Here is a 22335-nt window from a genome sequence, read left to right as displayed (position 1 = left end):
CCTGCTGCACGTCGTCCCATTGCAATCGCAATCACAATCATAGCACGGAATGATTTACACAGCCCGTCGCCCCTTCCTGTTCATACTCTCGGCGGCACCATAATTTGTTGGGACACCTCTCCCGTCCTGTTTCAAACATCGTCGCCTCGCGTCACAACCCATCCTGACCAGTCTTCGTAACTGAGTGAGAGGCCCCTCCTCACCTGGCCAAATTACCTAAGGATTCTTCATGAATATACCTTCTCATGTCAAGACTGTTTCAAATTCTTGAGACAATTTCGCGGGAAATTCGTGCACGTGGTTGCCAACCTTGAAGCCGTCGCAACTGAATCGCAATTTTTCAACCCGCTACTCTTCTACCAGCGCTTCGTCGACCTTGTGACTCTTTGGGAGCAGGAAGTACAAGAGACACTAGGGAAAATCTCACTTATCAGTTTGCTACCAACGTGCTGGGCTTGGACTGCGTACCAACCTCTTGGGCCTTGCCTGGGAACGTTGACGATCCTGATAGCACGTGCCGGCCGCCCGTCAGCCATTGAACCAACAGTGACTGGTCTACACCTCGAAAGCGTGCATCAGCCGGTGGAGAAGACAGAGGATACACCTCACAAGGCTCAATCGTCAAATCAATCGCCAAAAGGACCGCGAAAAAGCTGGCAATGGCCTCACCAAACACCTTCGGGCAGCTGGGCCTGTCCATCTTGGGAGTGGGCTCCCAATACCCACCATACGATCTCAAGCCAGATGCCATAGACACTCTGGCGAAACGCTACCATCCAGAGAGTCCTTCCATGAAGAAGGTGTGCGCCATCAACCAGTTCACCGGCATCGACACCCGCTCGTCCATCGGCAACCCCGACCACCCGGTCGTCAACCACCCCGATCCTCCATCCATAGCACAGCTTCATGAGGTGTTCATGAATGATGGAGTACCGCTCGCCGTCAGTGCTGCCCGGAAAGCCATTGCTGAAGCCAAAATCGACCTGGATCAAATTGTGAGTATCGGGCCGCCGCCCGTGCCTGAGCCGCAGTGTGCCAGGTGCAGGACTGAGAGATGAACCTTTCGCTGCTTTTCATGGTATGTAGCGCAAGCTAACCACAAGATAGACCCACGTCGTCTCGACAACATGTACGGACAGCGGCAATCCCGGCTTCGATCACTTTGTCTGCCAGGAGCTAGGAGTCTCACACCAGGCCGAAAGAGTCCTCCTACATGGTGTTGGTTGCGCAGGTGGATTGACCGCCCTGAGAACGGCAGCGAACCTCGCCTTGGGTCACAGCTACCGACGGAAACCAGCGCGCATACTGGTGCTTGCCCTCGAAGTGAGCACGACAATGGTGCGAAGTGAGTTGGACAGCATCGACAAGCTTCAGGAAACCAGGATAGGAGTGTGTCTGTTCTCAGACTGTGCCAGCGCAGTGGTCCTGAGTAATGGGCTGGGTGACGAGCGCTCTGCTCCCGGGCGCCCAGTGTACGACTTACTGGGTTGGGATCATCGAATTATCCCAGACACAACAAAAGACTTGGGCTTTGATGTTGACCCCGTGGGCTGGAAGGTGGTTCTATCCCCGCGCGTGCCGAAAATTGCCCAGGGGGCCTTGCAGAAGACTTTTGCAGACCTGACGTCCTCACTGGATTTGTCACCACCATGGGACGACGCCAAGCCATCAGACTTTGACTGGGCCATGCACCCAGGTGGTGCAACGATTCTCAGCGGCGCAGAGAAGGCGATGGGGCTGGTTCCGGAGCACATGAGGGCGAGCTATGACACGTACATCAACCACGGCAACTCTAGCAGCGCCACGATTTTCAGCGTGCTGGACCGCTTGCGCTCAAAAGACATGGATGCCTGTACACCAGATGGCAGAGGCCCAAAAGACCACATCGTGGGCTGCGCCTTTGGGCCGGGTGTGGCGGTGGAGATGTGTATATTGAAGAGACACTTCGCACCCGGCGCAGAGAAGACGGGTTTGCAGACACCACCTGAGACAGAAAGCGAGGAGAGCAGCGAGAAAAGTGACGACGGGGAGGCCAGTGTACGGTCAGATGACCTTGATGTTAATGAGGCGGCCCCGAAGGACACGAGACGGGCCGATGCGGGGACAGATAACTTCATTAGCCAGGCACTTGCTTCCGTCGAGCTTGACTGAGTGGCCATATTAATTCTTAAACAAAATATAGAGAGACGCTTATTGCAGATATTCAGATGATCCCTGAGCAGCTGTATTTTAGATTCCAGTTGTGTCCGGTTCTGGCAAATGCGTCCACCAAGTGATGGGTTGTGGTGATGGGCTGTGCGCATCACTTGCTGTTCACAGCTCGCACGAGCTTATTGGGAAACTATCCACTTTGATCGGTTCAAGCTCAAATGACTCGGCACTTACAGCATAATAAAGCCACAACTCGCTTACGGCACCCAGCTAAAGATGAGTTTTCTTTCGGCTTAAGAGGATAGCTACAGGCTAGCATATCAGAAGAAAAGGGCAAAGCAGAGTGAGGGGACTGGGTAGAGGTCAAATTGAGCCTATCCTCTCTAACTCCGAAGGGGGGGAGGGGGTGGCTCTCATGATTATCCTACACAGTTATCAATGTGTTAAGAGTCTTCTCAAGGTTACAACCCGTCCATTCAGAAGGTAGAATTTTTATAAAGTATAGATACAATATATTTGTATATAAGCTATTCAGTTCATATAGCTCTAGTCACTCATCGATCTGGCCGAAGGAGAGCGACCCTCCCCTTCGGAGTTAGAGAGGATAGGCTCAATTTGACCTCTACCCAGTCCCCTCACTCTGCTTTGCCCCTTTCTTCAGCAGGGAAACTGCAGGTGTGCAGTTCTCAATAGTGCAATGGCAACAAGATGAACGTAATGTTCAGGTTGACTGATATCGGGCCGCCACCATGCGGGATTATTTAAGAACTTCAGAATTGTTGGACACACAGGCTTGACTGCTGAACATTGAGTTTCTCAGTTGAACACTTCGCCACAGGATGGATGGAGGCTTGGAACTGTAAGTAACCAAGAGCTCCGGGCCATTGTTGAGTTATGAACGTGTGACCTGGTTGAATCAGAAACCCGGAATGAGTTCCATTAGTTAATGGACTCTACGAGCGTGGTGCGCATATGCCTTACGAGAATGACGGTTTACTTCAGGGCATCGGTCGCAGCAGCACCAACGAATGGTAGCTCTGTACCTCAATCGCTATCATCTAGATTATGTGATGTCCATTAGCTGTGTCCTTATTTGATGGCTCCACACCGGCTTCGCAAATCTTCAGCGTTCACGTCACGTCTCGTTGTGAAATCGTTGCGCAATCATCGCACAACGATCAAGATCATATCAATATCCAGCACACAGAATCGGTCTTCTTGGTCAGGTCCCTACCTCTCTCCAGATACCACAGACGAACAACTTCTCCAAACTGTTGAGGCATGTGAGATCAACCTTACTCCATTCTCGTTAGTTCAATGGCCACATCACCACTAGGGCATCCAAATGGTTTCTCACTCTACATCCACAGACTTTGCTACACTTCCTCACGTTTGCCGTCCCGTGAGGTTACTTCCACTTTTCATTATGGGTCATTTATCTCTTTACCCTTCTCTCCTTTCCCCCTCCCCTCTCCTATCACCCTCTCCCACTAACACGCAGTGCTCTCCTATGAAGCATCTCATCCAGTTGTTTTCGTGAGCACGTATTCCTCAAAATCTTCTTCAACAGTCTCTTCTCAACGTTGTCTTCGTCCCATCTTCACATATTTGCGTCACGACCTCCTCACTTGCCCTGCCACTCTCTGGCTTCTGCAAGTACCTGCTTCAGCAGTGCCTCGTTTTCATCTCGCCCTTAACCGGATTTTGACATCTTCAAGTCTTACACATTCCCTGAGTCCACACTGCGTGGTATCTCCCTCCCAAACCTAGGTATGTATTTCACTCATATCGTGGTCTTCTTACTTTCACTGGTTCTGTCTCCTCCCCTCGCTCACCTATAAACATGCTTTAACCCCCCCTAAACAAACCCCTCCCCTCCAAAACCTTTCTCAACCTGCCTTTCCTCCCTCCCTCTCTCTCTCACACACACACGTTCTCTCACAAATTCTTCCTCGCAGACTTCCTCGCACACACACGCACTCACAGACCCCTTCTTACAGGCTCACTCATATTTTCTCTCACACACTCTCTCATTCAGTCTTTTTCACACACACCCTGTCTCTCACTCTCACTCTCACTCTCGACTCTCACTCTCGACTCTCTCTCACATACACACGCAACCCTCTCTTTCTCCGCTGCTTTCTCTCCTGTCCTCAACTGGCGTAATAGGAGCATCTTTTCTGGGTTCTCAACGCTTCCATGCTGACATACGGCTTGTCAGCCTCACAATATTCCTAGGCTCAGTGGTAAGTGACGTCTCTTTCTTGCATCAGTCTACCATCGAATTGCATATCTATTTGCCTTTCGTCTTCTTTGTCTAGTTTTCTCCCATTTGTTTCGATCTCTCTTGCTTTCTGCCCCCTCGCTTTCCTTCTATCCTTTCCGTACGTATCCTGCCACCTGACTTACCTTCCCCTCTCATACCTTCACACCAGACACTTACACCGGACACTTACACCGGACCCTTACACCAGACGCTTACATCGCACACTCAATCAACCACACACATACCCAACCTCACCCATACCTACACACTTACCTACACACTTACCTACACACTTACCTACATATTCTCGTGAAACCCTTTCCTCTCACCCCTTTCCTCTCACCCCTTTCCTCTCACCCCTTTCCTCTCACCCCTTTCCTCTCACCCCTTTCCTCTCACGCTTTTCCTCTCACGCTTTTCCTCTCAACCCCTTCTTCTCACCCTCAACCTGCTCAGCGACACATACACGCAAAGGTCAGCCTTCTCTGACGACTCTCCAGGGACACTGCCTCGCCTTACGACAACTTCCTCTGCTGACACCCGTTGGGGACCACTTCCAGCCACGATGGATGATCCGGGCCAAGGGGACGAGAGCTCCCCCATAGTGCTCTCCGATGGCGAGGAGGAAGCGCCCGCCTCGATCGCCAGCGAGTCTCCCATGTTTATGGAGCAGGACGATGACGATGACGCGCCTGCCGAATCAGCGGGCCCAGAAAGCGTCTCTCCCGCACGGGAGTCTTCCATGTCCTCCAATCAGCCAGGTGCTACCATGTCGCCTAACGCCGATGACGCCGAGTCCTCACAGCTCGACGACGACAGTGAGGAGGAGGTGCAAGCTGAGCCCAAGCGACCGGAAGGCGCCCACTCGCCTGAGAACGAGCCTGCCCGAGGCCAGCGCGAGGATGCTGGTGGCAATGGAAAAGCTGAGATGGAGTACAACGACAGCAGCAGCGACGATGCGGAACCCTGCACTCGGGCATGTCTAAAGCAAGCGAAAAGCGCGGCTCGAAAGCTCGAGAATGCAAACAAGAGAATCAACGCCAAGAATCAGACGATTGATTACCTGCAGCAGCAGCTCGATGCGGCGAATAGCGAGATTCGGGGACTGAAAGAGGAACTCAAGCGGTTCACAGGATCAGAGAACCCGGGCCGCGAGCCAAGTTGGGAGGAGAAGCTCCAAGATTGTCTTGTCAACGGTTCCAGTTACCAGGAGGCATGGAAATCAAGCTACAGGGCCTTGAATATGCCAATCGACCCCAACATGTGCCATCCCCAGGTTCGTTTCGTCATGAAGGACGGTGATGAGAGTATCAGCTCACGAGAGAGCTCTCTAAATGATCTGGAATCTGTACGCTCGGATGAGGAAATCCGCTCGACAAAGCCTCTTCCTGACAACGTGCTCTACAAAATCTTGACGGAACTGCTTACCAAGGACGGTCTTGTCCATTGCTTCTCTCGTCTCGATCCACACTGCGAGCCTGTCGAGTTTCCAAGTAGGCAGGGTCTTTCAAGTTCTTCCACTGGAATTCGTGGACGCTTCTTCATTTCGAGTGAGCAACGAAGCTACTTGTCTCTGACCTGGGACACCGAGGACCCCAAGAAAGTGCTGGCAGCGCTTTGCGTGTCACGAAAATTCGCATTCTACGGCATCCACATATTTTACGGCTCAAATACGTTCGCCTGGTCGAGTCTTGGAGAATTGGACCGCTTTGCCACAGGCATAGGGCCAGCGAGATGGCAGAGAATTCAGAATGTGGAGCTTACTTGGGTTGGCGGCAAATGCGTCAAGTTCAATCTCGGCAAGAGATCAGGAGAACGACTGAATCGACGCACGTCGCCACTCGCTTGGTTTATGGAAGCCGCATCGCTCAAGACCTTATGCATCCATGTCAGAGAGTCACACAAGGGTGTCATTAGACGCAGACATGAGCCCCACGACCAGAAGGTTTACATGGCGGGCAAAACCGCAGGACAGCCCAACTTTCGGATGACGCGTAGTATGAGGGGCCTCATGGGAATTGACAATATTTACCAGCTCCGAGGTTTATACTGGACGCACATTTATGATTTAGACAAGGAAATCGCTGATCCTGAGAGAAGCGTGGCAAAGATCCGTGATCAGAGCTTCGTCATTGACATTGAGAGAGTTGTTACACAAGAGAAAGTGCCATCACGGTTCGAGAAGTCGAAACTAGAGAATCTTGATCCTCTGTTCCCGGTTGGATCCTCCTGGAGACCTTCGAGACAGGAGTTCGACCGAATCCGGCCCATTTACACCGAGGATACCGGTTACGACAACCGTCTCAATGACCTAGACTACGACGCTACGTCGTCACAGGGCACAATAGAGAGCGTTTCTTCTGACGATGGCGAAGATGGATCTGACGATGACGAAGATGACGACTCGTCCGGACCCTCCCTTCACTCACCGCCCGGTCCGTCGCGCAGACGCCGCCCGTTCACACCAGCACCCAGCCCTGGTGTTGCCGAGGAGGAAGAGCTCAGCGAGAGTGAGGGCGACTTGCCGGACGAGAGCCAGCGTTCTGTCAGCAGCGGCTCGGACCACAGCGATTCTGGTGACAGCGATGAGGACGATGATTCTTCCGTCACGACTGAGGGTTTTCGCCGGAGACGTCTGCATCAGTATCTGCGGGACGACTCTCAAGTTTCATCAGGATAGGACACTGAAAACTTGAAGAATCTCCGGAGAACCCGCTCCGAAGGAGGGTCTATCTCGCGCGTCAGCAGCGAAATCATCAGGGCTCGGCAACCGGTCATCGTGATAGAGGAGGACGACGACATCGTGGAGATGCAAGCACCGACAACAGGGCGGAGCTCGGCCAGGCAGCCGTCCAGACTCAGCATGTTTGTTACTCCCGGGCCGAATGAGCCTCGCACCAGTGGCACGCCCGGACGACGTTCTACAAGTGCCCTACAGGCACGTCGCGCATCCTCGGCGCCGCATGTTGACGCCTCGTCGCCTCACATCAGCAACTCTTACATTGATCTGACCGCCGAGGATAGCGATGAAGAGGCAGAGAACGAAAACAAGAACGAGAACGAGAACGTCGCCAGCGAAACAGGCGAGGACAAGGAGGAAGGCAGCGTCCCGGCCAAGGACGACGACTTGAACGGCGCCATCGAGGCTGCCGATGGCGTACCTGCCCTGTTCAATCCAGGTACTAAGCGGGCACGGCTGACGAGTCCCGCCAGTGAAGGAGGTGGTGATACCAAGCGGCAGAAGCCGAGCGAATACCGTACTGGGTCTCTTCCACTCATACTCGCCCAGACGTGGTCATTCTAGGATGCTTGAGTCCTCACCAACGATTCTGCCGCATTAGGCGTGTGCTTTGCTAATTTCTTTCGGAGCTTCATCAGAAAGCATCGCTATTTTCACCAATATCCATCTTGGGCGGAGGGTCCTCCGAAGGCGTCATTCAGCGCTCATCATATCATCACATGCCCCCTCCACCGCCGCTCAAGAGTCTGTTTCATTACCACCGACATGCAGTTTTGGCCCCAACCTAGGTCTTTATGAATGACGACTGGATGAACTCCAGTTGGAGGTTATTACATGGGAGGTTATCCCACGAGAGGTTACCCCACGGGAGGTTGTCCCCACGGAGATTACCCCACGGGAGGTTATTACATGGGAGGTTATCCCACTAGGAGGTTACCCCACTAGAAGGTTATCCCATCCCACAGCACATGACGACTTAGTACGATTTGACGACACCCACCGCGTTGCATTCTTACTCACACTCCACTCAAACATCAGTTACGCGATGATTTTTTGACTTAGGACAAACTCAACACGCTCGTTAGGACTTACTCCAATACACTCATTAAAAAAACTTGTGCTCATTTGCGTGACATCTAGTCTCGTCGTCTATGTACTCCCCTCCGGCCCTCCGGGTCGAGCGAGTCTACTTAAGAGGGCTCCCTCTTCCCGGGGTGAACCCACCTGCTCCTGGCCCGGCCGACCAGCTGGGCGTAAGTGCCCCCTGAGCCCCAGCCAGCCCCTTCCTAACGGGCGTCGAGGGCCCCTCGGAGATGGGCGTGGGGCTCCTCTGCAAAGCCGCCTGCTGCTGCTCGGTCGCCGTGGTGGTGCTCCCGGGCGGCTTCCACCCGACGCTGTCGCCGGCCCTGTAGATCTCGTTGAGCATCATCTTGGTGATGCCCGCATCGTCGAACTCCTGGAACTTCTTGTAGAGCTTGAGCGCGATGCGTGCGTCCTCGATTGAGTCGTGCGTGTCGACCTGGATGCCCTCCTTGAGCAGGTACCAGGCCAGGAACTTGAGGCTGAGCTTGCGCCGGTAGTTCTTCTGGTAGAAGAGGTCGATCGTGTCGATGATCTGCGCCTTGGGCACCTGGATGTTGATGACGCGGAAGTCCCCCTTGAGGCCGTGCCCGACGAACTTGCACCCGAGGTTCAGGAGCACCCAGAGCCGCTTGTACGCGACCTTGAGGGACACCAGGCAGTGCCTGCTGTTGCGCGGGTCGAGGTCGTCTGGCTTAATGCCCGAGTAGCTGTGCAGGTAGTCGATGACCGGCTCCCTGACCTGGATCCAGTCGTCTATGAAGGCCAGGCCCTCGTCCTCGCCCTCGCCGCGCACGATAGAGACACGAGCCAGCGCGTGGAAGTTAGGCCGGATGACCTCTCTAACGCCATCCGATTTCATCTCCACCTCTGACTGTTTTGCCAGTACAAACTCCGTGTCAAGAGCAACCGTGGTCTCGGGTCCCGGCCGTTCTATGACCGGGTCGAGGGTACGATATGGGTGCTCATTTGCGTCAGGCCTGTACAATGTAAGCTAGGATTCACAACGGATAGATGTTGGGGAACGCACTTGAAGTCAATGTGCAGTACCGAGGTATCTATATTCTTGACCCATTCGGTGTCGAGATTGTTGTTTGCAGTTTTCAGCTGGTAGACAAGCACAGACGGCATTTTCCACCTGGCGTTGAAGGTTAGAGCCTCTGCAGCTGACACTTTGACGGAGAAGTCGTTGAAGAGGTGCCACTGGCTGTCTCCTGGGGGCGACGGCTCGGCATGCGCAACTGGAAGCTGGTCAGTACAGCTGCTCGGGGCTTGACTACACCGCGGGAGGACTTACCGTTGACCATGGCTACAAGGTGCGGTTTATGACTCGATCCTGTATCAACGCTTCCTGGTGACAGGGCCCCAAGGTGTGATTTCTGCGGTGACCCGCTCTCGATGTTGACCGACAGGCCGATGAGCGAGTAAACCTGGATGTTGTGCACTCCGCGTTGAAGGTGTAGTTTCAGGTCCTCGCCCTGATAGCAAAAGAAGGAGCCGTTGTCTACTATGATACCGATCTCCTCCGGAAGCCATCCTGGGTTCGCCCATAACATCCTTTGTTCGAGCTCGTTGTCGCGATGCTCCGCCACCGGGACATTCAGCGTCAATACTGAGGGAATACCTTGTATGGTCTTGCGGGCCTGTAGGGATTGGTATCGATTGCAGCGGATACACCAGCCTTTCATGGCTCCTTCCCCTTCCACGCTATTTTTCAACACTTGAGAGAACGTTGTCTTCGTGGAACGGCTTCCGCGGCCCTTGGTCATCGGGTACGTCAAGTCCGTCACATAATTCGAGCCCGACCGACTGGTCTCATTCCCACAGTTCAAGCATTTGATCGTGGTGAGGGCAGACGTAGCAAGGATTTCCTGCATCGCGGTAGGGATGGGGGACTTGGTGCGGTAGTCGTCTGCCATGGTTTGAAGTAAGAATCTCGTGAGCTGCTGCATCATCTTCGTAAGAGAGCCTTGTCGCGAGTCTTCCTCCAAGAGGCCAAGGCGAGACGCTGGAGGATGGTTGCTAAGGCATTTCAACAGGTTTGACGCATGACATGATGAGCCCTCCGTCTTCTGCAACATGTCCGACAGGTACCCAAGCTCACAGAGCAGACACATCTCGCTCAGGCAATCTGTCGCCGCGTGCTGGAGAGCCAAGTTTCGAACCAACGGTGTGAAGTGCAAGACCTGGAGAAGGGAGTTTGCATAGGAATTTGCGATGTGGTTTTCCAGGCCAGCGTATCGGGTCATGTTGTAAAAGCCGAAATCGAAGTCATCCACTCCGTACTTGCTGAACGAGATCTCGACGCTCTGGTAAAGAGCTGGAACATCCAGCCGCAGGCTTTCCAGCTCGGCTGTACCCAAGGCGCCAACGGCCATATCCACCTGCCCATCGGGGGCAGTCGCGCTGCTTGATACCTTCGCCGCATCTCTGGCCTTTTCACTGAGGAACTTCGGTGCGCGTATGGCAAGTGTGGTCTTCTCAGCTACCCGTGTGTCCTCGACCTGATTTCGACGTGTACCCCGGGTATTTGGACCATAGAAACCAAAGGATGCTTTTGTGAGATGTGCTAGATCATTCTGTGCGAACCTGGGAGGCGGCGCTCCGACATCTGAGATGGAAGTATTTGGTAGGGCTGACGAAAGAGCCTCTCGATAGTAAGGCATGCCGATGGAGTTCAGCGGGCTGGCAGAGTCAGTCTAAGGTGTCGCCACCACACTCCAAGCTCACAACTCACGTATTTTCTTTCCAGTCAATATGGGGCGGCGGGACCTCTTCATCGGGCCATTCAGTGGGCTGTGGCAGCTCAACAAAGTGACATTTAGAAGGAGAGCCCCAAAGGTGCATATTACAGTCCGTATCCGCCAGCGCGATGGCCTCCCCCGATGGTGCGATTTCTATTCCTGTGAGTACCGAGCCTACGACATTCGCCTGGCGTACATTGCTAGTGTTTGGATTCAGCAGGTCCACCACATGCATCTGACCACCCTGAGAAGCAACTATTCCTGTCGTGAGCATGCGCGGGTGCATGCGGACATAGGCTGCCAGCGGGGGAAAGGGTATAGGAGGCATCGTGGCCAGGTTTTTCAGATCGAAGACCATGACAAAAGGGTCGAGCATATAAGTAGCCGCGGGTTGCTTCAGTGAGGTACCACACGTGACAACAAAGTCCTGCTGGACGTCCATGTCGTTTATAAAGGCAGAGTGGGCGCGCCATTTGTGTATGATGTTGAACTTGACGGGATCGAGGATGTGGACATTGCCATCGGTTGTAGCTGCGCATATGTAACGGCCCTTTTTCATCTTGATGTAGTGGTGTGCGGTGGATATCTGGACGACTTTAGCCAGTGCTCGAGTAGACGACGACGGGGCGATCCTACTCGTTTGACTATCTCTCCTCTGTTCGTGTCAATCACAAACATTGTATCTTGTACACCGGCGACAAGGATTTCGGAGGTCGCCTTCGAGGTGAAACTCATGCACCGGAGGTCTCTCATATCTTCAGCACTACGGCGCGACAGCTATTAGGCGCTGCTCTCTCGAATAGCAGTGTCACAGCAGCAGCCGCTCTCACCTGATATGTGGCCATACTGGCGGTCCTCTCCGAAGGGCCATGTGGATGCCTCGGGCGCCCAGTGCGAGAACCCCCTTGTCATTGAATAGCAGCTGGTGCACCGCACCCTCGGACGGTGGGTGCGCGCGGAAGGATGTGTATCTTTGAAGGTTATTTGCATAGAAGGATGTAACACGGCCCTGGGACGCTGTCAGAAATTGCTTTGCGACCGGAAATGGGGACCATAGATGTCGTCCGGTCGAGCATACATATCCGTTTCCAGCCCACAGGAGTTCCTGGCTTGAATCGAAGGCGAGCGCGGTGACGACGGTAGGCACCGACTGCCCTCCCGGTGGAGGGAGGAGTTGACGACTCAACTGTAGACATTCGAGTTAGCATCCCTCATTCATGGCCCAGTCGCTCCTCGTTGCGCGGATGTCCAGCTCGCGGTCGCAATCGCAGTCCCAAGTCCACAATCCGCCGCACCAGGTGATCGCGGGGCTCCGCCTCGTCGCGCAGGACTCGGTGCCTCCCGGCCGGCTCTGGGATGCGGCCGAAAACATAGTTGGGTGGTCTGGAGAAGGAAGTATTTAGCGACTTACCTCATCCCAATCCGCGTCCATTGCACCGGGTCGCCAGGTGGCATCGTGGTGCCCTCTTGTAGCTGAAACGAAACTGGGCTCGGGATCTTGAATGGAGTAGACGCGCGCACGCATGCCATTCATCCGCCGACGTTGCTGGAGCTGCAGCTGGGGCGTGCCGCGGCCCGTAGTGGGGTTCAACTCCAGGGGTCCGGCGACAAACTAACAGGGACCAACTTAGGTGGTACTGACAGTATCGACGCCGTAAGATATTCCGGCCTAACAGTACTCGAGGACTGTCGAGAAGCAGGCTTGGAGAACCTTTCACTCTTGTCTGTGATTCACGATATCTAGGAGGATCGAATGTCGTGTATTCGAACAGCCAAACTCCGTGCTTCCAGCATTCTATCCCTCCTCAATAGATATAATGTGCTTTTTGTTTCAGCACATTCATAGGTACAGCCTTCTGTGTTCCAACAGACGTGCAAGCCCTCTTACCGTCAATTTAGGAATCGCTTAACCCGATCTTGAACTCTTTGTGATGAGTACTATGTAGACAGACCCATTTCACCGCCATAATTTGTGATACAGGAAATTCGATGTTGGAAAGACCCAAGACTGGCATTTACTACAGAGCAATCGCGAAACCGACGCTAAGTTCTATTTCTTTCCATTCCCATTCTTGCCGAGTTGGTAAACGGTGCACAAAGGCGTCTCAGTGTGATGTATCCGTCTCAACCAAGATCAGTATGTAGAAGGGAACGTGCCCAACCTGCCTCCGTCAAGAACTGTGACATTGCCATTCAGGTATGCCCCAGCCCGCGAAACGAGGTAAAGCACCGTGCCGACCATGTCCTGTGCATCACCCATCCTTCCAAGAGGGACCACGCTCTTGTCAAGAGGAATCAAACCTCCTTTCGAGGCATCACCTCCCATGGCCTCGACAATAGGTGCTGACATCTCAGATGGGAACAGCCCTGGCGCCAAGGCGTTTGCCCTGCAATTGCCTCATTAGACATGATATTCCACAAGGCTTCCAGCAATACACTTACCTGATGCCCCATTTGGGCAAGATGCCGGCCAGTTGCTTCGCCGAGTGCGTCGCAGCTGCCTTGGACTGCCCGTAAGCCCATCCGCCGGGTGCCCTTCTGTTGAAGCCGGCGATGCTGCTCGTGACAAGGACCTGGCTCTCCCAGTCCAGGTTCCCCTTCTTGTTGCCCTTGTCCAGCAGCTCCAGAAAGGCCATCGCGGTGTACCACACCGCCGTGACGTTGACGCTGAACGTCTTGTCGTACTGGTCCATCGGGATGGCGAGGTGCTTCTCGCGGAATTCCTGCAGGGAGGTCTCAGGAGAGGGGAAGGGGACCTGGGGGCCGCCGATACCGCTGTTGCAGACGAGTAGGTTCAGGTAGCCCGATCGCTTCTCGACCTCCTCGACGAGCGACGTAAGCGAGGACTGCGAGGTCACGTCGCAGGTGAGCGGGATGACTACATCAGGCTTGTTGATCGTTTTGGCGGCCGACTCGAGAACCTCGAGGCGTCTGCCAGCGATGTAGACCTTGGCGGCGCCCGCATCGGCAATGGCCCGAGCCATCATGAGGCCGATGCCTGGAACAATGTTAGCATGCTGTAGAGAGGAAAATCTCGTGTAAAGAGGTTCGTTTTGGTACCTGTTCCTCCACCTGTGATCTATCAATCATAAATCTTGTTAGTAGATGCTCATGAATGGGCGCACATAAGGTTTCACAGCCCGCAAACTCGTGGGTATCTTCCAAGTCATTACACAAAGCCACCAGCGGTCGCACCGCATGTTTGGGAACCAATGGGGAGAACACGACTGCAAGCCGGTGACATACCAGTGCGACCATCCCCTTCACAGAGAACAGCTCTGTCGGGTTGCCTGTTCCGTCCGACATGATGATATCTTGAGCTTCAAATTCCTGAGTCAAGTATTGGAAGATGGGAATTGTTCAGTCATGCGTTAAAAGCAGAAGAACCGGGTGTCAAAGTTTTACTGCTTGAGGGAATTGGTCCTTTGTAAGTGTAGTCATGACCTCTTCAATACTAATCGCAACCGAGACGATGCTGCCCCTCGCGGCTCATTACTAAGACTGTTGACGTCGCAGTTGCGTCCCGGGCAGCTCCCGCAGATGGCACCCACGACCCTTGCGCCGGGCGCCCTGAGGTTGACAGATGACTGAACATTGAACTACTTGCAGTTGATGACAATCACGACGAGCCATGACTGGAGCTCCGGCGAATCCTTTCTCCATAATTTGAGTTCAATTTTTCTCGCAGGTATGGGTATCTCTTAATCAAATGTAATCTTCTTGCCCTGGAAAGCCGCCGTCTGTTGCGCCTCCTTCGCCTTCTTCCGCGCCTCCCAGCTAGGATGCAACGGGCCTTCGTCGTCCTTCTTCGTCGGCGGCCTTGGGCGCCTCGGCTCGGGCGCGGCATGTTCCTGCTCATCGCGCTGGCCATCAGACCTCCTCTCGAATGGCGCCTTGATCCCTTTCTTCCACGGCGTCCTGTCGCTGCCGTCCACCGCGCCGCGTTTCAAATCCCATCCAGAATCCCGACCGGCCTTTTCCTGGCTTAGATGCTTGGCCTTGGCCTTGAACTTCTTTTCCCATATCGCCTGTCGAGCTCGCTGGCCTCTTCTATTTTTTCGTGCAGCTGGCGCCACATCAATGTCAGACGCATCGGATTCCGAGCCGGAAATATACCCTCCCATTAAGCTGGGAAGGTAGCCTCCCTTCTTGGGTTCCTTTCGTAACGTTTTGGGCGGCGGTGATATGGCGGAGACATCAGAATCAGATTCAGACTCGGACGCGGACTCGGACCCAGATTCAGACACAGACACAGACACAGATACCTCCTCTGAGTCGCTCGATCCGTCCTCATCCGCCCCGGACTGTGTCCCCGGCCCATCGTCCTCCGAATCCTCGGATGCGGACTCGTCTGTGATTTCCATGGGGTCGAGCTCCTCATTTGCGGTATCGTAGTCGTCTTCATCGTCGGAATCGGCCTTTTCGTCGGAATCAAAGCCCCCGAGTCTGTCCTCAAACCGCGAAAGGGCCTTTTCTACTAGCTCCTCATCCTCGTCGTCGTCGCCGTCGGAGAGGCCGCCCCATTCGGTTTCCTCGTCATCCGATGACTGATCCCCTGACAAAACCTCATCCTTGGCCGGCTTCTCCTCTGGCTTGGCCTTCTTTTCTTCCGGTGCACTCTTCGCAGCCCTGTCCGCGGGCTGTTCCTCTGTGTCTTCCCTGGTCGCCGGCTCGCTCTTCTTGTCTCCCCTCTTCAATTTGCCCTTTTTTTCGGGCACTGGTACCTGTAGCACGCGACAAATGTCGGCAACGGCTGCGTCCAACGTGGTCCGGACCTTGGGCTGATTGTAGAGTCCACTGGTGACATTGTGTAGGGCCGCTCGCTCTTCTTCCGTGAGGTCGGGTTTTGGGACGCCGTGCTTGATCTCGTCTGGTAGTCTCGGGGACTCGGCAACGGCCTTGATCCTCAGCAGGGCTGAACAAAGATGGGCGTGAGCGACGGAGTGTAGGTCGAGCGACTGCACAGCGCCGGTCAGCTTCGCTCTGACATGTTCGTCCCCGAAGGCTGCAGGTGAGATTGTCTAGTCGGGATTCCGGAAATGCGCACCTTCAACACCTCGATCTCCTTTTCTATCCTGCCTCTCTTCTCCCGAGTTGACTTGGGATCGCGCTGCCGTTTTGCCATGCGCTGTCTCTCAAATCCCTTCGCTACTTTCAAAGCGCGGGAGAGCGCAGTGCTGTGGTGCTCCAGCTTCTCCTGGAGATCATCTCTCTTCCGCTTAGGCATCTTGTCGGGCGTGGTGTGCCTTGTAGTCTAAGGGCCCGGTTGTACCTTTCGTATAATGGCTCAAGGGGTGTGTGTAGGTGCAGCTTGTGAAATGGTTAAGCTTTCGGCAGCCAAATTTTTGAAGATCATAGCTTCGAGTCTTATCTGTTAGTACATTCCGTGAGGTTATGTCCAAAACTCTAACAGATTGGGCCGTTGCAGTCCGTTCTGTCAATCCATCCGCCCTGAGAGCACTTAGACCACATCGGACTGAACTAGAAGTTGGTGGGGTTGTAACGCAGCTAGCTCACTGCAGATGCTGCTTGCTCTCTGGTAGTCATTCGCCCTCGCTCTCGCTCGGCAGAAAAGTATCGGACAGGGAGCGCGTCGAGTGACTGCAGCGGTCGCGTCGAGGCGTCCCTGTCAAAACTTAAACGGCGGTCCACATTTGTTTGCGACCCCAGTGATCCCAGCCCCTCGACGAGAACCATCAATGCCTGGCAGGTCAGGATCTCTGGAGAACAATTGATCGATTTGATTGATTATTCGGAAGCAAGCGCAGACTGGTGCTCGATCCGGCCGCTCTTGACCACCCACGTACCCGGACATTCTCGACCGCTCGAAAACAAAGGCGGCTGCCATCAACACCCTCGCCTGGGCTCGCCCCTTCGACATAGAGAAAGTGCGTGCGTGCGTGCGTGTATGTATCGTGCAGCGCGCGGGCGCAGGATGATCACTTTCAGGATACTACATTCTCAATCGCTTCTGGTTTCACCCTCACCTCCCTGAGATTGCTCCTACACATACCACCATCACGATTCTTTGGCGAAATCTCGAAATAACTTGCTTTCTGTCGCGCATCTGCTAGCTAGTCAACCCGCCAAATAAAAGCGAACCAACTCGAAACACGATTCACCGCTTCCTCGCCATACCGCACCTACCTAGCCCGGCCTTCCTGCTGCGGCCTCGCGCTCTGGTACTACATTTGTATTCGACCGCATTCGAACGATATATCCTTCGAAAATGATGTCCTCAAGAAATATCAACAACCTCCCTGCGCATGGCGCACCCTCCAGGGACGACTTTGCCAAGTTGGACGAGCGACAAAGGGACCAAATAAACGACGTCGTATGTTGTCTTACACCCCCCTCTGGAACTGCACGATCTAGCTCGCGCTACGCCGCGCCGCGCCTGACCCCTGCTGACGAACGACTGCCCCCGCCTTCTAGTTCTCCGTATTCGACGTAAACAAGGACGGCCGCCTCGACTACCACGAGCTTAGGTTCTGCCTGCGGGCGCTGGGGTTCGAGCTTCCCAAGTCGGAGACGTACCCGTACCTGGTCAAGTACGGCATCCAGCCGATCGAGTGGGACCCGAAGCGCGAGTGCACGCCCGTGTGGCGCGAATTCACGCTGCCCATCTGGCAGGGCATCGCGGGCACGCTCATGTACAACCGCGACCCGGTCGAGGAGTGCCACCGCGCCTTCAAGCTGTTCGACGTCGAGGGCAAGGGCATCATCACGCTCGACGACCTGCGCCGCACGATGCGCGAGATCGGCCAGAGCATGGAGGAGCAGGAACTCCAGTCGATGATTAAGGAGTTCGACTCGGAGGGCAAGGGCGGCGTCAACGTCGACGAGTTCACCAAGATTATGATGACTAGGAAGCAGAAGTAGGGCAGTGCTGTCGTGACGGATAATCTGGAGTGGAAGATGGCTGCGGCCGCCGAGGGCCCGTCGCGCAATGTCAAGGGCGGCGGGAGAAAGCTGCCGTGAGGAAAAGAAGGAGGGAGGGGGGAGATGGAGAGTGTACACCACGGCACAGGCGTTGTTGCGATGTGATATGATACCAGGAGAGAACCATTACTATGATGAGAAACTATCTATAGCTTCAAAGAAGCAAGGACTATTGACGCGACGGAGCAGACTTGTTTTAGAAAGGCACGATTATTGCCCTGTCAAATACTTTATGTCTATACGCCAATGTTGGCCGACACTTTCCGCCGTCTATGATAAGTGCATGCTCAGAAGAGCTTGGGGAAGAACTTTGGGGTGTTCTGCTTCCACTGCTGATAATCCTTGCGATCGCCGTACCGCTTGTCGTACTTAGACTCCGACATGGGAATGCCGCTCACTTTGGTCACCAGGAAAGTCGTGAACAACGGGCTGATATAGGCCAGAGACAGGGCACCAAGGATACCACCCGCACCTCCGCTGAACCCAATGGCCGCCTGGATGGGCTGGCTGGCGAGAACACCCGCCGCGGTGGTCGCAATACCGGTCCAGAGGGTCGACTCGCCGAAGTAGTTGGGATATTGACTGTGACACCAACGTTAGCACGCCCATCCTAAACAACACAGACGGAGAAGTGTCGTCCCCGTCAGACTTACCTCCGCTGCCAGAGGCCCCGGGTCATGAAGTCCTCATGGTGCTTCTTCTCGCGCTTCTCCTTCAGCCATTGCGACTTCTGCTTGTCGGCGGTGGCCTCAAACGTGATGCCCCCGACCCACAGTGCGACCCCGAGCAAATCAATGATCCTCACGCCGGGAATAGCCGCGAACGCGGAGGCGGGGACGGCGTTGAGCGCGATGACGGGCAGGCAGATCAGGGAGCACCAGGTGGCCTGGGCCATCCAGGCGACGAAGAACTTGGGCGTGGACTTCTTGATCTCTTCGAAGCGCGAGTCGTGGCCATCGCGGAGAACGCGCTGGAACAGGTATGTTCCCACTGTGTGCTGGGTTAGCCAGGGTCCTCTCGAGGGGGAAGCGCGGGCCAGAATTGACGGCCAAGAGGAACAAGAGCCACATACGTCGGGCTGCCCAGAGTGTCACGAAGCCAGTGAGCGCGACTTGCCTCCAGTTCAGGCCCGCGGCGGCCGGGTTCGTGAAGGGGGTGAGCAGGCTTGGGAGCGCCTTGCCCGCGGCCGCCGCGGCCCCTGCGGCGTACTTGGCCCTTAGGGCCGGCAGGTACAGGCTCAGCGCGACGATGTTGATGTTGGTGAGGGCGCCTGAGAGGTCATAGAAGCGCTCCGTCTGGGCCACTATGGAGGGGACGGCGAATGCAGCCTGTATCGCGAATGCGGCTGACACGGATGGCACCACTGTTCGGAGGAACGGGGATGAGAAGTTGGTGAGGTGTAGGAGCCTCTGCACGAGAGCCATGGCTGCGGCTGTCTGGTATGGAAACGTGGGTTGAGAGTTGGGAAGAGCTAGAACGGGACAGTCTCTGACAGGGTCCAGTGTATATAGTCTTCACGACAAGTTGTGTTGCCCAGCCACAGTCTCATCCGGCGCAATGAAGCTCTGTTGGGGCTAGGAAGAGCTGTGACGACATTGACAAAGGAGCTCGAATCTGTCCGAGGCCCGACGCGTGGGTTCAATGCGAGAGCCAGTGCTACACCCAAAGAAGTTTGACAGGCTGTGCCGGTGGATTCTGCTAATTGCGGACGGCACCGAGTGCGAATCGAAGGGCATTTTAGAGTCTTCTAGTCGCTCGATCACGCTCAGACGAGGCCGATCTGCCGCGTGGGAGACTGACGGCTGACAATCGAAACTCTGAGTTCCGGTCCCAGCCAGCTGGAAGTGACGGAGCCGGCTACCAGCTCGGAGCCGGACAGTTTCGGAGACCCGCTGCTTAGATTGTGCCGGGGCGGGATACGGGCGAAACGGCAGGGCTTGTTAGTCGAGCTGCCGTCGATGGTATTCCGTGACAGACGAGGTGCAGGACTCTGTAAGCTGGGCAGCTGTTCTTTTCGGGTGTTGGCACCTTGAATGAGCCACTGCGTGCAGCGCCCAAACGAGCAAGAAGCATCGCCATAGCCTTCCTAATCCATATGCATCAGTCGACCTACCAGTCGCAGCTTCGGATCTGAAGCTCTACTCTCATGCTCTATTCTCGAATTTTGATTGCCAATTAGAAGTTGCGGCTTTCATCAAGATATCAAGGTGAAAGCACGCCCCTGACAGTCATGATTGCCCAGTGTTCGATCTATGAGTGGCAAGATGTTGACGTAGAGATAAAGACGCGCGCGAGGCGGCGGCTCAAATAATTCAACTCACCATCGGCCGTGGGTCTTGAAGTCATATGCTCTGATTGAAAGAGGGTACTGCTGGAACTCTGTAGTGTAGATAGAACCCATAGACTCCGCAGATCTTGGCCACTGTGTAACGACGAGATGGTCAGCTTCAGGAGATCCTTCGGGATCCCCACCTTGGAAGAAGTTCACTTGTTTGTGTTATTTGACTCTGTGTTTTGTGTTGCGTGCAAGCCCGTCATCACTACGGAGGGGCTCGGTGATAATACGGAGTCAGCCCCTGCACGAAGAATAGGTGGTGTGCTATGCTCCTGGAGTCTGGCCTGGGGGGAGGGGGCGATCTGCTTGCCGAGCCTGAGCCAGGCCTGTTACCCCAGATTTCGTCGGACGGGAGCGGTGGAGTCGCCCCAGCGTGGCATGTTACGCTACTGTTGGATGCGTCGTTACCCCGCAGTGTCAAGGCTGAGGCGTGAATGATGCGACGGCCAGTGCCGGGAATCCTTGCGATAAGAAGAGAGGGAGCAGTTGTGCCCCTCAAGCCTGGAGATTGTGCTCCCTTCGCTGGCAGGTATGGCGGAACTGAGGAAGCAAGACATGCCTCAGGCCATGGCGATGTGAGGGAGAGCAGAATTATGCTTAGCTGAGAAAGGCCAGGCCACGCCGGTGGACCGGCCCCCAAGCCCGGCCGCTGCTGATTTGCGCAGCTATTTTGATCTCGTCCGCCCTGGGCGCGATCCCTGGCGAGACGAATCCCGGCGGCCAGCGGGCGGTGCAGCTGTGGCCTCGAGTCTGTTACAGAAAGAGCTGTTGGTCGCATGCCATTAGTCCACTAGATTGTCCATAGGCGCGCTAGTGCGATGTTTGGTGGGGGACCGAGTGCCATGTCAAGCGCTGGTACCTCCCCGGCGCCATCGGTTCGACGGACTACCAGCTGATGACCGCTGCGTCATGTCTCTCGCGCACCTCTTCCCCTCCCCCGAGCAGAGCTCCTGGCCAGCTTCGAGCAAGTCGTGCGAGTGACGAGGCCCCCCGCACAAGCGGATCCCTGAGTGCTTGTTACTGGGCGAGTGTCGCATCGGAAACAGGCTTGGAATCTTGGGGAAATGGGCATCTCGCCAGCTCGTAGGTCTGTCACATGCGGGCGGCTCCCAAATAGAGCTGGACCAGGAGGAGGAGGATGGGCGACCCGTCCAGCAGCCGTTGTCCCAGTCTCAGTCGCAGGCGCCGGGTCTGTCCCACACCAGCGAGGTTGCAGACTACCTAGGTACGTAGCTGGCACACCAGCACGTTAGACCTGGTAGAACAGTATGCCCATACCTAGGTAGGTAGACAATGCGCTCCCCGCCTCGGGAACTGGAGTTATTATGGCCAAGGTCGATGTGCCTGTTTGACTCCAATTACCCTTTTATTAGTCGAAGCCGCCCACCCTCCTCACGGCCTGGCCGGACTGGTCTTTTCTTTCTCCTCAGAACCACTCAGTCTCCGTTTCACCGTGGACTACAGTTTGGATTTCTCCTTTTTCGTCAGCGGATTCTCAGATATCCTATTCAATACTCGACCCTCTCGGCTTTGGTATCCTCTCCTCCGAGCGGTGTCAACACCCGCCCAGACAATCTCCGAGTCGCGGCACTCAACTCTGGGCTACGGAATCGCGTCAGCGGTCCCCCACCTTGATAGTGCACTCGATTACCGTGGGCCAGCCCGCCGGGTGCGACAGAGCGAGCCCGGGACAGTCCGGTGGCTGCCGTTGCTGGCATCGAAGAGGCCGGGTAGAGAGAAGTACCCCATAGAAAAGAGGCCAGGGTCTGGATTTTGGGCCGTGAATTGAATGTGAGTTGCCGAGATTGTTGAGGGGTGCTGGTCAGCCCACTCTGTCCAGCTCCGGTTGGTTGGGAAAGGAGCTCCCAGGCGCAGCTCTGGGAGTCTCACCCGCACCCGCACTCGCACTTGCACCAACCACATCCGCGCGCGCACACATGCACACACCTCGACACAAGCTCTGGTCAACGGTTTCTGGATGATCGGCTTTAGTGAGCCGGTCAACCAAACCATGCCCGTCGAAGAATCCCATCCACCACGGCAAGTGAGTCGCCTGGTTCCTGGTTTTCCCGACGGA

General features: G+C 55.2%; 7 protein-coding genes across 7 annotated transcripts; 3 read left to right on the top strand and 4 right to left on the bottom strand.

Annotated features, from left to right (window-relative positions):
* Positions 1 to 659: 659 nt before the first annotated feature.
* On the top strand, positions 660 to 2151 carry INS49_009733 (uncharacterized protein; the record flags this gene model as incomplete). The annotated part of the gene is made up of 2 exons (XM_043170461.1): positions 660 to 995; positions 1108 to 2151. The coding sequence occupies 2 exons, from the start codon at positions 660 to 662 to the stop codon at positions 2149 to 2151; spliced, it is 1380 nt and encodes a 459-aa protein (XP_043025026.1).
* Positions 2152 to 4982: 2831 nt separating this feature from the next.
* On the top strand, positions 4983 to 7721 carry INS49_009732 (uncharacterized protein; the record flags this gene model as incomplete). The annotated part of the gene is made up of 2 exons (XM_043170460.1): positions 4983 to 6962; positions 7116 to 7721. The coding sequence occupies 2 exons, from the start codon at positions 4983 to 4985 to the stop codon at positions 7719 to 7721; spliced, it is 2586 nt and encodes an 861-aa protein (XP_043025025.1).
* A 622-nt stretch (positions 7722 to 8343) lies between these two features.
* INS49_009731 (uncharacterized protein) lies at positions 8344 to 12436 on the bottom strand (the record flags this gene model as incomplete). The annotated part of the gene is made up of 9 exons (XM_043170459.1): positions 8344 to 9217; positions 9268 to 9478; positions 9535 to 10741; positions 11178 to 11567; positions 11654 to 11744; positions 11812 to 11990; positions 12060 to 12167; positions 12277 to 12364; positions 12393 to 12436. The coding sequence occupies 9 exons, from the start codon at positions 12434 to 12436 to the stop codon at positions 8344 to 8346; spliced, it is 3192 nt and encodes a 1063-aa protein (XP_043025024.1).
* A 679-nt stretch (positions 12437 to 13115) lies between these two features.
* On the bottom strand, positions 13116 to 14287 carry INS49_009730 (uncharacterized protein; the record flags this gene model as incomplete). The annotated part of the gene is made up of 4 exons (XM_043170458.1): positions 13116 to 13368; positions 13424 to 13979; positions 14042 to 14060; positions 14228 to 14287. 4 exons carry the CDS (start codon positions 14285 to 14287, stop codon positions 13116 to 13118), a joined length of 888 nt encoding a protein of 295 aa, XP_043025023.1.
* Positions 14288 to 14682: 395 nt separating this feature from the next.
* On the bottom strand, positions 14683 to 16208 carry INS49_009729 (uncharacterized protein; the record flags this gene model as incomplete). The annotated part of the gene is made up of 2 exons (XM_043170457.1): positions 14683 to 15939; positions 16029 to 16208. The coding sequence occupies 2 exons, from the start codon at positions 16206 to 16208 to the stop codon at positions 14683 to 14685; spliced, it is 1437 nt and encodes a 478-aa protein (XP_043025022.1).
* A 1002-nt stretch (positions 16209 to 17210) lies between these two features.
* Positions 17211 to 17863, top strand: INS49_009728 (uncharacterized protein; the record flags this gene model as incomplete). The annotated part of the gene is made up of 2 exons (XM_043170456.1): positions 17211 to 17315; positions 17417 to 17863. 2 exons carry the CDS (start codon positions 17211 to 17213, stop codon positions 17861 to 17863), a joined length of 552 nt encoding a protein of 183 aa, XP_043025021.1.
* Positions 17864 to 18210: 347 nt separating this feature from the next.
* INS49_009727 (uncharacterized protein) lies at positions 18211 to 19347 on the bottom strand (the record flags this gene model as incomplete). Its single annotated transcript, XM_043170455.1, has 3 exons — positions 18211 to 18505; positions 18577 to 18913; positions 18996 to 19347. The coding sequence occupies 3 exons, from the start codon at positions 19345 to 19347 to the stop codon at positions 18211 to 18213; spliced, it is 984 nt and encodes a 327-aa protein (XP_043025020.1).
* Between the last annotated feature and the right edge of the window lie 2988 nt (positions 19348 to 22335).

The sequence above is a fragment of the Diaporthe citri genome, assembly GCF_014595645.1.
Source record: "Diaporthe citri strain NFHF-8-4 chromosome Unknown scaffold_4, whole genome shotgun sequence".
In the NCBI taxonomy this organism is placed as follows: Eukaryota; Fungi; Ascomycota; class Sordariomycetes; order Diaporthales; family Diaporthaceae; genus Diaporthe; species Diaporthe citri.
The sequence above is the reverse complement of the archived record's forward strand: the minus strand, read 5'-3'. Positions and strand labels throughout refer to the sequence as shown.